The sequence below is a fragment of the Petaurus breviceps genome, unplaced genomic scaffold, assembly GCF_028583685.1.
Source record: "Petaurus breviceps papuanus isolate PSGF00001 unplaced genomic scaffold, PetGlider_PUasm1.0 91041, whole genome shotgun sequence".
In the NCBI taxonomy this organism is placed as follows: Eukaryota; Metazoa; Chordata; class Mammalia; order Diprotodontia; family Petauridae; genus Petaurus; species Petaurus breviceps.
This window is the reverse complement of record NW_027187400.1, coordinates 5969391-5984157: the sequence shown is the minus strand read 5'-3', so window position 1 is coordinate 5984157 and position 14767 is coordinate 5969391. Positions and strand designations below refer to the sequence as shown.

At 48.9% G+C, this 14767-nt stretch overlaps 1 protein-coding gene across 1 annotated transcript in view; it reads left to right on the top strand.

The window, feature by feature from the left end:
* Nucleotides 1–14767, top strand: part of RPS6KA1 (ribosomal protein S6 kinase A1) — a 65969-nt gene that overhangs the window by 10934 nt on the left and 40268 nt on the right. The window contains exon 3 of the mRNA XM_069079354.1: nt 13754–13807. Within this exon, the coding sequence (XP_068935455.1) occupies nt 13754–13807 (54 nt within the window). The remainder of the gene's footprint in view (nt 1–13753; nt 13808–14767) is intronic.

Sequence of the window (14767 nt, the reverse complement as noted above, 5' to 3'; positions counted from 1 at the left end):
TTGGTTCTGAGCCTCAGTTTCCCTAGCTGTAAAATGGGGATAAAGATATTCTTAGGGATATGGAGAGAGAAGTGCTTTGTGAATAGGGCAGTACTAGGAAAATGTCACCGTCACTTTGGGGAGCCATACCCTTCTGTGTCAGTTATCACCTGTCCACACCCTCCTCTTTCCCTTTGCCCAGCTGTCTGCTCTTGCCCAGCTCAGGGTTTTTGCCCCAGTCCCAAGGATGGAGCTTCCTGGCTGTATATGAACAGTCTCAGATGGACTTTGCTTCTCCTGTTACCCAGATGGGAGGCGTGGCCTGGGTGTGTCAGGAGGGCCCACAGAACTGTTTCTCGGCAGGCCTCTCCTGCCCAAGGTGTTTAGAGAGGGTGCCCTCCCCCCAGTCTAGTCCATGGAGCATTTATTAAGTGCCTACCATTGTATGTGCAAGGTACCAGCGTAGAGAGCTGACCCTGCTCTCAGGGTGTCCCCAGTGTCTTGCGGGGTTATAACAGGCAGCCAGATACCTGATTATTTAAGTAAGGAGAGAAAGCACTAGCAACCACTTCCCACCCAGGGCAGAGAGGTTGTCTGGATTCAAAGTCAGAAGTCCTGAGTTTGAATCCTGACAGATGTTGCCTAGCTGGGCCTTCTGTCCATGACCCTTTCTCCTGGGCTGCTGAAGATGAGACCGTAACTGCCTGCTAAGAGCAGAATTTGTATATTCTCCTTTCTCTTGTCAATATGTAAATGTCCGTTTGATGGTGATTTCACAGGATTTGGTACGTAGGACTGGAAGGGATCTTAGAGGCCATCCAGGCTCAACTGCCTTATTTTCCTCCTGAGGCCCAAATAACAAAATCATTTGTCCAAAGTGGCAGTCAAACCCAGGTCCTCTGACATCAAATCCAAAACTCTCTCCACTGTCCTCTGCTGGCACTTCATGCCATGGGCATTCTATGTCTGAGGTGACCAGGGACTCAGTGGATAGAGTATCGGCTCTGGAATCAGGAAGACCTGAGTTCAAATGTGGCCTTGGACATTTATTAGCCATGTTACCCTGGGCAAGTCACTTTACCTCTTGTCCTTAGTTTCCTCATCTGTAAAATGGGCATCATAATAGCCCAGGCTCATTGTAAGGCTCAAATGAGATAATAGTTGTTAATTCCTGGCACACAGTAGGTGTGATATAAATGTTATTATCATTATCATTGTCAGTTATTTTCAATGATGCAAATCCCCACCTATCCGTACCTGCCCATCCTATGTTGTATCACACAGGGTTGATCACAAAGGTGACAAACAAACAAAGAACAGCCAAGTATATGTCATGGGAGAGAAGGATAAGTAAAACTAGGGCCCAGCTAGTCTCCGTAGCTCTTTCCAGGACTCACTGGGTCCATAATTCTCTTTGGGCTAGGCTACAGAGCCAGAGTTGGGAAAATAGGAGTTTGAATCTTACCTTAGACACGTAGAAGCCGTGTGACCCTGGGCAAGTCACTTAACTTCTGGCTCAGTTTCCTCATCTGTAAAAAGGGAATAGTAATAGCCTCCACCTCCCACAGTGACTGTGAGGATCAGATGAAATCCTGTCTGTAAAGCACTTAGCACAATGCTTGGCACATGGTGGACACTGAATAAACATTAGCCCTTCTTGTTACTGTTGTTTGTACAGAGCCTTGCGAGCCGTAAAGTGGTAGAAATGCTAGCTCACTATCGTTATTCTTGCATTTCTTTCTCGTGTGGGGAGTGGGCGTCCTTGTCCTTAGACACACTTGCCCTCCCCTCCCCCCCAGCTCCAGGCGGCCCCTCCGGACACGTCTGCCCGAGGTCCTGGGCATATGCCATAATCCTTGCTGTCATGGGCAGGTTCCTGATTGCAGGCTGGGATTGGGGTGTTCTGCCCATCCTGGAGTGGACGGGTGACCTTCTGGATGCAGGATCTCTCTGCAGAGGGGCCACGGGTACAGCCAGGCTTAGCCTTTGCTCCTTTTGTCTCTCCCTGCCTGTCACCCTCCCTTGGGGTTCCCCACCGTAACATCCAGACTGGTAGGCTCAGAAGCGGGAAGACCCAGCTTCCAGTCCCCACCCTCACGTGCACCAGCTTCGTGACCTTAGGATGGCCAGCCTCTTGGAGTCTTAAAGTTTTCTGATCTCTGGACTAACAATGGTCACTGCCCGCTAGGACTGTTGTGAACTCAGATGAGACAATGTTTGTAACTCTGCAAACTTTTGTTGTTTAGTCACTTTTCAGTCATGTCTGACTCTTTGTGACCCCATTTGGGGTTTTCTTGGCAGAGATAATGGAAAGCTTTGCTATTTCCTTCTACAGCTCATTTTACAGATGAGGAAATGGAGGCAAAACAGGGTTAAGTAACTTGCCCAAGGTCACATAGCTAGTGAGTGTCTGAGGCCGGATTTGAACCCAGGAAGATGAGTCTTCCTAACTCCAGGTCCAGAGTTCTATGCATTGTGCCAGCCCTATATTAGGGGTTCTTGATTTGGGGTCCACCAATCCCTAAGGCATCCTTGGATGTATTTCTGAGGGCTCTATGAATCTGTTTTTAATATTTTGATAACTATTCTCTAACAGTATTGATTACCTTTGTAATCCCATATACAGGATGTCCCCAAAGTCTCAGTAGTTTTCAGTCAATTCAAAACTTACCTAAGACTTTTGGAACACTCTCTATTTTCTTTTTTTTTAAAGCATTATTTTGGGGCGGCTAGCCCAGTAAATAGAACACCAACCCTGTAGTCAGGAGGACCTGAGTTTAAATCTGGCCTCAGACACTTAACACTTACTAGCCGTGTGACCTTGGGTAAGTCACTTAACCCCAATTGCCCTGCCCTCTCCCCTCCAAAAAGCAAAAAATAAAAAGCATTATTCTGAGAAGAGATCCATAGGCTTCACCAGACTGCCCAAGGGGTCCATGAAACAAAAAAAGTTAAGAACTCCTGCTGTGTATGAATGTTCAGTATTATCCTCATATGGAGGTCTACCCATGTTCTGGAGGCCTTCCTTTGGCAAATATATACATCCTTGATTTATGCTTCGTCTGTTTATATCACCCTCACTAGGGCACAGTGATGGGGGGCATTGGGCCTGGAGTCAGGAAGCATGAGTTCAAATCCAGCCTCAGACACTGCCTAGCTGTGTGACCTTGGGCAAATCAGTTTACCTCTGTCTGCCCCAGTTTTCTCAGTGGTGAAATAGGGATTATAATAGTCCCCACCTCCCAAGGTTGATCCCAAGATCAAATGAGATCATAGTTATAGAGCACTTAGCACAGTGCCTGGTATACAGTGGGTGCTTAATAAGTGCTTTTCTTTGCTGTCTTTATCATCAATCATGTGGCACCTCAGCACGTGGACTGTCCATGGGTTGCCCTTTCCTTGCCAATCCTGCCTCCCCTGATGCCTCCTCCAATGCTCTATCTCCTAGATTGTATTGTTTGTGTCACTTCTCATAAACAAGTCATTTCTGGCACCCTCTCGTGGGCACCATTTTTTCCCCTTGGTGTCTTGCAGTTTTGATTCTTCAGGAATGATGGAGATCTAAGACTTATAGCATCATCAGCAGAACACTGAGATTGCAGATATTGGAATTTTTTTTGTTTTGTTTTCAGGGAGCAGCTCAGGCTCACTGGATGTGCTGGGCATTTCCCCAAATTGTATTTAACTCCCTTTCTTCCTCCTATTCATTTCTGTCTAAGAGGTGCCCCAAGTAGAACCAGCCCAACAGACCGTCATCCAACCAGAGACATCTCATCATCTGAATGGCAGACGTTTTTCATGCACTTGGTCGTTCCCTGGGTGGAATGTTGGGCCTCCCTCTTGCCAGAGGGGGTGGTCATACAGCAGGACTTCCATAGAAATGTCCCCCACAGATAGGAGCTCCTAGACGAGACCTCCCCATATCTAGGGAATCCCTCTTTCATTCCCATCGCATGCCAAACGTTTTCTACAAGTGACAAGTGCCTTTGGCAAACATACACCTCCTTGCTTCATGCTTCACTTGATATTATCAGTCATTGAGTAGAGGTGCCATTTCTCTCAGAATCTCGCCCACCTTAATATGCGCATGGGAGACACCCTGTTGGCCGAGAGCCTTTACGGCTGAATTCGCAACATTGGGTCAAATGTCTTTTTTATAACACACAGAAGGCAAAGTGGACTTAATATTCCCTGCCCCCTTCTGTCAGTTGTGACCATGAAGCCCACAGAGCACTATTTGGGAAGGCCTGCCTCTTCCTGTCTGCAGTTTTGACCATGCACAGCTTTGTTCTGTGGGGTGGTCTTTCTCACGAAGATTGTTTTGTAATAAGGCTGTGAGTTAGAAGTTCCCAATGTCTTTTTCAAAAGTTTGATTTTTTTTTTTCAATGAACCAAAGGCAATTTTCTTTTCCTCACACCTAAAGTTTCCTCATCTCCCAGTTGGGAATAATGGTGGCATCTCCGTTCAGGGGCTAGACAAAGGCTTAAATGAGGAATATTTTGCAGACTTTAAAGCTCTGTGTTGGGGGTTCTTAAGAGGCCATTTTTATTGCCTGGAATTCTCTCCCTCCCCTCCTGGCTTTGTTCAGGTCCCAGGTAAAATCTTCTTTCTGCTAGATCCCCCTAAATACTAGTCCTTCCTCTGAGACTATCCTCAATCTTTCCTGCATATATCTTATTTGTACACAGTTGTTTGCATTTTGTCACTCACTACGTTGTGAGCTTCTTAAGGGAAGGGACTATTTTTTGCCTGGACATAGTAGGTGCTTAATAAATAGTTGCTGACTTGTTGACATAATATAGAATTCTTGGATTCCCAGGGGTATGTGGAGTCCCCTAGATCCCCAGGGGTAAGGGGGTCCCCTGCCCACAGAGAGAGAGAAATCTTTGTAATGAACATGTTTTACCTAATAAATCAAATTCCCCGCATTGGTCAGGTCTGAAAAATGTATGTCTCATTCTGCACCTTGAGTCCACCACCCCTCTGTCAGGAGGCGGGGTGGCGCACTTCCCTGTAGATCCTGTGGCGGGTCATCAGTCCTAGGGTCAGTCATCACATTGATCAGAGTACTTGCGTCTGCCAAAGTCGTTTCTCTGTGTACTCCTGGTGCTGTCCCTGCATTCCTCTGCAGTTATGGAGGTCTTCCTGAGCACCTCCTTTGGGCAGTAACACCATCTCTGATCTTTCCCACCAGTTGTTTCAGACATCTCAAGCCAGATGCTTCAATACCTGCAGATCTGCTGTTTCCAGCATAGATAATCTGTCCTATCTCAGCTTGGTCTTGTCTTTTGGTCTCCATCTTCCTTGGTACCACTTTTCTTAAATGAGTTTTTCTCTGTCTCTCTCTGGGGACTCATCCCATGAGGGTATGTGCCTCGTACTATGCTAGGCACAGGAGATACAAAGACAGGATCACACCAGTCCCTGACTTTACAGAGCTTACCTTCAGGAAGTACATGCATAAAGGCAGAGAAAACAGATACAAGGAAATCTGGGGAGAAATATGGGGTGGGAGAATGGGGGCAGTCAGAAAAGACCTTCTGCAAAATGGGTTTGAGCTAAGCCTTCAAGCAAACTAGGGGTTCTGTAAGGCAGAGGTGAGGACAGAGGGCTTTTCCAGCCTGTGCAAAGGCATGGAGGTGGGAGATAGAGTGTTATCTATAAGGAACAATTAGAACCGTTTGGCTGTAGTGTAGTGTGTACGAAGGCGAGCAGCAGTAGTAACAGTAAGAGTAGCAGAAGTAGTAGTAATTATTATAATGATAATGGCTAACTTTTGTAGAGGGCTTACTATGTGTCAGACATTAAGTGGTTCAGTCAGGAAGACCCGAGTTCAAATCCAGCCCCAGACACTTACTAACTGTGTGACCCTGGGCTTAACTTCTGTTTGCCTTAATCTGCTGGAGAAGGAAATGGCAAACCACTCCATATTTCTGCCAAGAAAACCCCATTTGGGGTCACCAAGCCTTGGTTGTAACCAAATGACTGAACAACAATGTAGGAGACACTGTGCTAATTGTTTTACAGTTATCACCTCATTTGACCTTCACAGCCACCCAGCTAAGTAGGTACTCTTATCCCATTTGACAGATGAGGAAACTGAGGCAAGCAGGGTGAAGTGACTCACCCAAGGTCACACAGCCAGTAAGTGTCTGAGGCCAGGTTTGAACTCAGAAATACCTTTTCCTGACTCCAGGCCCATCTCTCAATTTGCTGTGCCACCTATCTGTCAGGCTCTGACATACAGCCAAGCACCTGTCTGGCCGACTATTTATCTGTGGATGAGAAAACAGAGGCCTGGAATAGGGGTAACAGGGATGTTGATTGACTGGCAGAAGTAGGCCCCGTTGTTTCTCTTTGGGCTTTGGTCTTTGCATTTTACAAATGAAGGGACTGGTTTTCTGCGTCACCATGCAATGGGCAGGGCTCTTGATGTAAAGTTTAGACTCCATTGCTATTTGAGTTTGACACAACTGTTATAAGAGATCTTGGAGGGAAGAATCTAGTCACAAGACCCGAGTTCAGATCTTTCCTAGCTCCCTCGACCAGTGAGACTTTGAGAAACTCCCTTTACCTCCTCTGCCTCAGTTTTCTCCTCTGTAAAATTCCAGGGGGTAAAGGAGGTGGGACTGGACTCTACGGCTCTTCCCAGGTCCCTTTGTCTCTTCTTCCCCATTGCTTAGTTCTGCTACCACTGGGGGCCACTGCCTTCACACCTGTGAGCTCCCTACCTGTCTGCTGGGGAAGGTGGATGGGAGTGGAATGGGGGAGAAGCTGTGAGGGGCCAGTGGCAGAGGCTCAGGAAGTCCCAGTTTAGGTGGGCCTTGTGTAGGTGCTGGGATTCTCAGAAGGGGAATATCAGATGTTGGAGCCGCCTGCCCTTTGCCTCCCCCACCCCATCTCCTTCCTTCAGGGGTCTTCCCTGCTTCCAGAGTCCCCATTTTTCACTGTAATATGACTTCCTCTCTGTCAGGTTTTTCTTCCTCTTCTTTTCATGGGGTGGGGTGAGATGAGGGTGCAGATCTGAAATGCAGAAAGTTCATTCAGTCTACAGTCACTTCTGGAGAGCCCACTCTCCAGTGCCAGCTGAAATACAGGAGACCAGCCAGCCCCCTGTCCTGCTAGGCTTAGAGGCTCCTGGGGGAGGGAATAGGTGGGTAAAGAAAAGAAGGAATGAATGCAAATCAATACTCACGTAAAATAGGATCAGACAAGGCCCCTGTGAGGTAGAGAAGAAAGTAGTCAAGGCAGTATACCATTATACCCATTTTACAGATAAGGAAACTGAGGCTTTAAGGAGAAAATTGCCTATTGTATCATGCCAAACTGCCCCCTTATACAGGAGCAAATTTCTCCCCTCCCTCCCTTCTCTATCTGCTCCCTACTTCTTCCTGTCTCCTTCCTTCCCTTTTCCACTTTCTTCCTCTCCCCCTCTTCTTCCATTTACCCCCTCTGGAAACACTGTAATCCAACCCAGCTAGCCTGTGGCTCCTCATGCGCAGCACTTTACCCTCCCACTGACTGTCCTCCATGCCTAGAAGGGACTCCCCCTTTACCTCTTAGAATCCCTATTTTCTCTCAAGGGTCAACTCAAATCCCACCTTCTCCAAGGCCTTTCCTCCGTGTGCCCCTCCTGCACCCACCCCACCTGACCTTGTAGATCCTTATATACAGCATCTATCCACAATAAGCTGTAATCTCCCCTGTTAGAATGTCAGCTCCCTGAGGGCAGGCGTTGCTTCATTGGGGCCTGGCCCAGAGCAGATTTTTTTTATTAAATAATGATTGATTGTTCATGGTGACACAGCTCATAAGGGCCCACACTGGGGTTGGGTAAGTTCCTTGGGATCAGAGTTGGAGAGTGGAAGGGGCCTCAGAGACCCCACTCGTTGTACAGAAGAGGACACTAAATTGTCTACCATCCCACGAGTGTGATGGAGATAGGATTTGAACCTGGGTCTTATGACTCCAAATCCAATAATCCGTTTTCCAGTGTTGGAGTTCAGAGAATGTTGTTGTTCAGTCATTTTCCAGTCATATCCAACTCTTTGTGACCGAATTTGGGGTTTTCTTGGCAGAGATACTGGGTTGGCTATTTCCTTCTCCAGTTCGTTTACAGATTTGAGGAAAGTGAGGCAACCAGGTGAAGTGACTTGCCTAAGGTCACTCAGCTAATAAACTTATTGCCCTTAAATTTGAACTCTAGGCCCAGTGGCTCTGTGCACTACGGTGCCACCTAGCTGCCCTCAGAGGAAATAGAGATTATTTATTATTTTTGCCCACAGTTCAACTCAGGGGCCATTTCAATGAAGCCTTCTTAGATATTCTTCCTCTGTGATTCAAAGTCATTAGTGGTCTGTACTTCTGCACATTGTCTTTTATTTGCACACATGTGTTCTCCCTCCAAGCCTGACCATAGAATGTAATTTCCTGGAGGGCAAGGGCTGTTATTTTTGTCTTTGGATCTTGACCACCTAGCACAGTGCCTGGCACCCAGGCCCTTGACCAATGTTCTGGGCAATTGAATTGGTTGGGGGGGGGTTGGCATTACCAAGAATGGCATTAGAGCTATGTCTTGATGGATAGATGGGGTTTTGATTGGCAGAGACAGGGAAAGGACCTTCCAGGCAGAAAAAGGTGGGTCAGAAACCAAGGCTCCTTGGGTGACATTGACCACAGGAATTGGGGCAGGGGCTTTCTTGGCCACCCCGGCCCTCTCTTAAAGTGGGACTGCCTTAAAATGCATCTGCATGTGAGCAGGAGGTATTGAGCCCCCTGGGTCAGGGGCCTGGAATGCCCCAGTCTCCTCTGGGATATAGACATTTAACCCCAGACAGGGGCCAACACGTGGTTCCCTCCATCCCCTGGCCCAATCCCTCTTTGAAGTTGGCTGCAGCTGTCTATTTTCAGAATCATTCTCTTCTCCCAACCCCCCACTCTTTCTCTTCCTGTTTATGAAACTCTTATCCCTCCTATTCCCACTCTCAGCATAATGTGACAGCAGGCATCTCCTCTCAGGTGCTGGAGGGGCCCAGGGAGCTAGCCTGGTTGGCCCCATCCCCCCTGGGTCGGGTCCTGGCAGAGTATCTGGGGTCTGCTGCTGCAGCTGTTCCCTTCCCCCTCTGCCCTCCTCCCCTTTCTAGGGAAGGGCCAATAGGACTGGCTCCCCCCAGGCACACATCCAGCCCTGGTGCCCTTGAAGAGGCCCCTCCTACTGGCCGGGCATCTCCAAACCTCCTTCTGGCATTGACATTGCCAGGGAAAGGAGGGCAGAGGTAGGTGACTCCTGCAACCCACTGCTGACTGGTGACCTTCATTGTATAATGCAGGAGAGGGTAGTAACACTGAGGAGGGGGCTGAGCCAATGTTCTTCAGCAGGAGGGCAAAAAATTCACTGCCACTAAACTGAGATCTCCTTTCCTCCAAAACTTGATTAAGTCAGGGTCCCATGTTCTAGACTGGACTCTGCCACTAACTCATTATGAATGGTGTAGTGGACTTGGAGATGGGAACATCTGGTTCAAATCCTGCTTCATGCACTTACAAGCTGGCACTTACCCTTGGACCTTTCCAAGCCTCAGTTTCCTCATCTGTAAAATGGGAACAATAAAACCACCTCTCATACTGAGTGTCTGTAAGGGTCAAACAAGATACCTTGTAAAGCATTTTGCAAACCTCATACAGGAACAGGGCAGGCTTTGGGTGTGTGATTTCATTGGTAGAGGGGAAATCCCCCTCTACCAAAGCAGGTTAGCACCTTGTTTGCCACTTGTGTGGTCTCAGAGCACTGAGAGGTTAGGAGTCGTGCCCAAGGCCATGTGGTCTCACAAGGAGGATCGAACCCACGGATTTGTGGTAACTCTCCTCCATGAGCCTCAAAGCCTTATAGAGAGTTTGGCCATGTGACGAGCCCTGGAGTCAGTCACTTCAGTTATCCTATCTGTACAAGGAGAATTTTGGACTAACTGGTCCCCTAAGGCCCCTTCCAACTCTTGACATTCTGTAGCTCTGTGAGACCCCAGAACTTGGGACGAGGGTGTGGTATGTCTGCCTTGCATGCCTGTGATTCGATGAAGTTCAAGCCAACCAATATTTCCTCTGCACCTACTGTGTGTGGCCCAGGCACTAGAGATACAGAGACCTACACTCCAGGAGAGTACATTGGATGGAAGTTGGGGGAGGCGGGAAATGGCCTAGAAATTAAAACGTGTGTGTGTGTGTGTGTGTGTGTGTGTGTGTGTGTGTGAATATTTAATTTCTGAGAGGAGGGCACTGGAACTGAGGTTTGAAGGACCAGAGATTCAATCAATCAATCAGTCGGTTGACAAGCACTTATTATGTTCCTACTGAGTGCCAGGCACTGGGGATACAAAAACAACAGTGAAGCAATCCCTCCCCTCCAGAAGCTTATATAGTATGAAGTGAAGATGAAGAGGGAAGGCATTCCAGGCATGGGGAACAGCCTGTGCAAAGATGTGGAGATGGGAGACTAGAGAGAAAGTATTGTATGTGGGTGGGTTTGACTGAAACATAGAGTGGGCAAAGGGGGTTAAATGGGCCTGAGCCTGGAAAAAGAGGCAGAGGCCGGACTGGAAAGGGCCTTCAGAGCTGAACAAAGGAGTCTGTATTTCACACCAGCCTAAGAGGGCAGCCCTGGAGGTTCTGGAGCTGGGAAGTGACAGGGTTGCACAGGAATCCTTCAGGGACAAGTGTCCTTGAATTGATCTTTCCCACCCTCAGTTCTGCGTCCTGTGAAGGCCCCAAAGATTTGTCCTCTGGGCAGTGTGATAAAGTGAAGAGGGCTCTGAGCTTAGAGCCAGGAAAATCAGGGCATCAGTCCTGCCTCAGATGCTTACTGGCTGTGTGACCCTGGGCAAGTCATTTCATTGTCTGTGCCTCAGTTTCTTCATCTGTTAGATTTAGTGGTTAGACCCAGTGACCTCTAGAATCCTTTCGAACTCTGTGATTCTGTGGTCCTTGCAAAAGATGGCGCCAGCTAGTATGGCTCCTCAGGATACGTGGGTATGGTGGGATTGGGGAAGATCCAGACACTATATCTCCAATGGGGAAGAGATGTTACATCCCTCAGGGTTGGAGTGGGGATCTGAGGACCACAGGTCAAAATGGTTGGCCCTTCTCTCAGGGTCCTGCCTTCCTCTCTCTAGTCAGTGGAGCCTGTGGGCATCGCTCTGTCTTGCCTCAGCTTCTGCTGAAGTCCATTAGAGTTGTGGGGGAGGGGGGGAAGGAGGGGGGATCAGGGTGTAGAAATATCTCCATTCTTCAGAATTCCTTAGGCCTTCACTTGTTGACCAGAAGACATCTCTCTCTCTGTGTCTCCCTCTCTCTTTTCTCTGTCTTTTCTTCTCTCTCTCTCTCTCTCTCTCTCTCTCTCCTCTCTCCCTCTCTCAGGGAAGGTTATCTGGGCACATGGCACATGGTCTCCATGTCAAGATTCAGCCCCCAAGCCATTGGTTGCTGACTTAGGCATGAACATACAGCCAAGTCCTTTCCACCCCAGACCTTAAGCAGGTCTCTTCTGGCTCAGTCCTTTGATTGTAATGATGCCTCATCTTACTCGAACTTCCAGACTTGCCAAGTTCCCTCTGAACCTCCTCTCCTGCCCCAGCAGCCAGTCTCCCCATCCCCATAATTATCTTGTATTTCCTTTGCCTGTTTTGGGTATACTTAATAATATATATATATATGTTGTTTCTCTTGCTGGAATGTAAGCTCTTTGAGGGCAGGGAACTCTTCTATTTCTCTTCGTGCCCCCCCCTCCTCCCGGCACAGTGCTTGACACACAACAGGAGCCTAATCAATGTTCATTGGCTTACTGATGTGGAATATTCCTTCATGGTAACCCTGAGAGGTAGTGTACTGACATATTATCCCCATTTTACAGAAGATAAAACTGAAGTTCAGAGAGGTTTAAAGTGACTTCATCATCAACAAGCATTTAAGTGCCTACTGTGTGCTAAGTACTGAGATATGAGAAAAGGTAAAATCAGCCACTGCCTTCATAGAGCTTCTGATGTAATGGGAGAGACAGCAGCTAGAAAACCTTGTATGTACAGAAGAGGTTCTGTGTCAATGGGAGGTAATCTCAGAGGGAAGGCATTAGCAGTTGGGGGTACTGGGAAGATTTGCTCAGGAGCACAGCTAACAAGCGTCAGAGGCTGGACTGATTGTATTTTTTTTTTTTTTTGCTTCTTGGAGGGCAGTTGGATTAAGTGACTTGTCCAAGGTCACAAGGCTAGCAAGTGTTTAGTGTCTGAGGCTGGATTTGAACTCAGGTCCTCCTGACTCCAGGGTTGGTGCTCTATTCATTGTGCCACCTAGCCGCCCCAACTGATTGTATTTTTACTGTGTCACCTGTGGGTGTCAGGCCCCAAAGGGGCTGAAGCTAGATAGGAGTGAGGGTATAGGGAAGCTCATTCCTCCCCTTCAGCATCCCTTAGGCAGACAAGCAGAGCATTCTCTCAAAGGCCGGGAGCTCTTTGAAGCTCCCCCTTCCCTCTCTCCTGGCTTCTTCCTTAGTGAATAGAGATCGTTTCATTTTTGTCATTGTATCCAGAAGAGCCAGCATAGTGCCTGGTACATAGTAACTGCTTAATTAATGCTTATTGATTGACTGATCCTTGCCAAAAGTCCCACCCTGGCCTGCAGCCACCACACCACCTCTCTTTGGAAGCTTGGGCCCCAGAGTTATTCTTTTGATGTATCTGGGAAGGTTTTATGGTTGAGTCTCACCAGCTAAGTGAGCTTAGGTCCAGAGCTACCCCTTTCCCTGGGCTATCCTTCTGTGAAGGAAAGAGCAGCTGTGGCCTGAACCCCTAGGCCCAGTCATATGTCCCATGCCTAGACCCTCGCCTGATGTTTGGTTAGGTCATCCTCATGAGAAGGCAGCAAAGTGTGACAGATGGAGGGCTGAATTTATAGACACCTAGGTTTAGGGGAAGCATGTAGAGCAGTAGGGTTCCTGTGTTTGCTCTCCTGCAAAGCTCTGCATAACCTTGGATTAGTCAGTCTACTCCATTCTCCTGTTCCTAGGGCACAGAGAAGTGGCCAGAAGTGGAAATGTTCACTCTTTCTTCTTCTAATGGACAGAGACAGATTGGGGCCACTTCTCTCTCTTATTCCTAGCCTTGGCCTTTAGGGAACAGAACATCTTCAGAGGATCATAGGAAGTCAGAGCTAGAAGGGCCCTTAGACCACAGAAAGTCAGAGCTGGGAGGGCCCTTAGAACACAGAAAGTCAGAGCTGGGAGGGCCCTTGGAACACAGGATGTCAGAGTTGGGAGGGCCCCTGGAACACAGGATGTCAAAGCTGGGAGGGCCCTTGGAACACAGAGTGTCAGGGCTGGGAGGGCCCTTAGAACACAGTGTCAGAGCTGGGAGGGCCCTTAGAACACAGAGTGTCACAGCTGGGAGGGCCCTTAGAACACAGAATGTCACAGCTGGGAGGGATCCTGAAACAGAATGTTGGGGATGGAAGACCTTAGATCATCATCCCCAACCCTCTCACTTTAAAAGAAGAGAAGACAGACCTAGAGAGGTTAATGACTTACCCAAAGTCACACAGCTAGATACAGTTCCAGGACTCTACTCCCTTTCCCTTCTCTTTCCCAAAGGGGGAAGTGTGAAAGGTGGGGAGGGACCCAAGACCCCATGCTACACGCCCCCCCTTCCTTCCTCAAGCTGAGGAGACTGAAAAAGCAGAAGTAAGTGGGGCCCTCCAGCTCCCTCTGTACTGACACACTCCTCCACTATGCAGGCCTCCACAGATGTCCCCTGGACAGAGAGAGACTCAGCCTCCTGTGCCCAGAAGGTAAGAGCCCAGCGGGGGAGTGGCTGGTGTTTCAGAGGGGGAGTCTGGCCCCGTGTCCCCTGGGAGAGTGGGGGCTGGGTCATCTCCCTCATCTGCATCCTGGGGGTGGATCTCCAGGGGGATGGTATAAGTGGCACTGTCAGCAGACATTCCTCAAGTCGCTGCTTACTGTGAATCCCACTGCCTGCCCTAACCTGGCTGGGGGTTGGGGGGAAGGGGTCCCTCTTGCCCCCATGCCTGACAGGGGAGGAATTATAGAAGAGCTCTGGGCTACCGGAGTAGGAAGCCCCTAAACCTTCCCCAGGGGAGAGAGAGCTGTAAGCTGGACAGGATGTGGCTCCCACATCGGCCTGTAATCTTTCCCCCACCTGCTTCCCCCAGAGCCCACAGCCCAAGCTGTCTTCCTGGCACCTGGAGCCCTGTTTCCCTGCCCCCAAGCCAGCCTCGATGTTGGCCCCCAGAGGCTTGGGTCATTTGCCCCGGCCTCAAACCCAGATCGCCCTGTGTCCCTGGTCCCCCTCCTCCCTATCCCCGGATCCCAGTCCCACCCTAAACTATTCCACCAGTCAGCATCGGGGAGGAGAAAAGAATGAGGCTTAGGTCTGGGAAACCCTGGAAGCTAAGTTTGGAAAACCAAGTTAGATGAGAGAATAGTGCTGCTGAGTGTCCAGAGGCCCATTGGTCATGTGTCTGAACTGGAAGGGCCCTCAGAGGTCTGAGGCCAGTCCCTTCATTTTACACATGAGGAAACTGAGGCCCTGAGGTTAAATGATTTGTTTGAGGTGACATAGACAGTAAGCAACAGAACCCAGGCCCTCTGATTCCAGATGTAGCTCACTCGACTCCATCTAGTTTGGTGGTACCAGGTGCCTGCCAATGGGAGCCCCATCTTTCTCACCATTAGCGCAGCTAGGTAGCCAGCCAGACTGGGCATCCCCAGGGCCATGGAGGCATCACAAG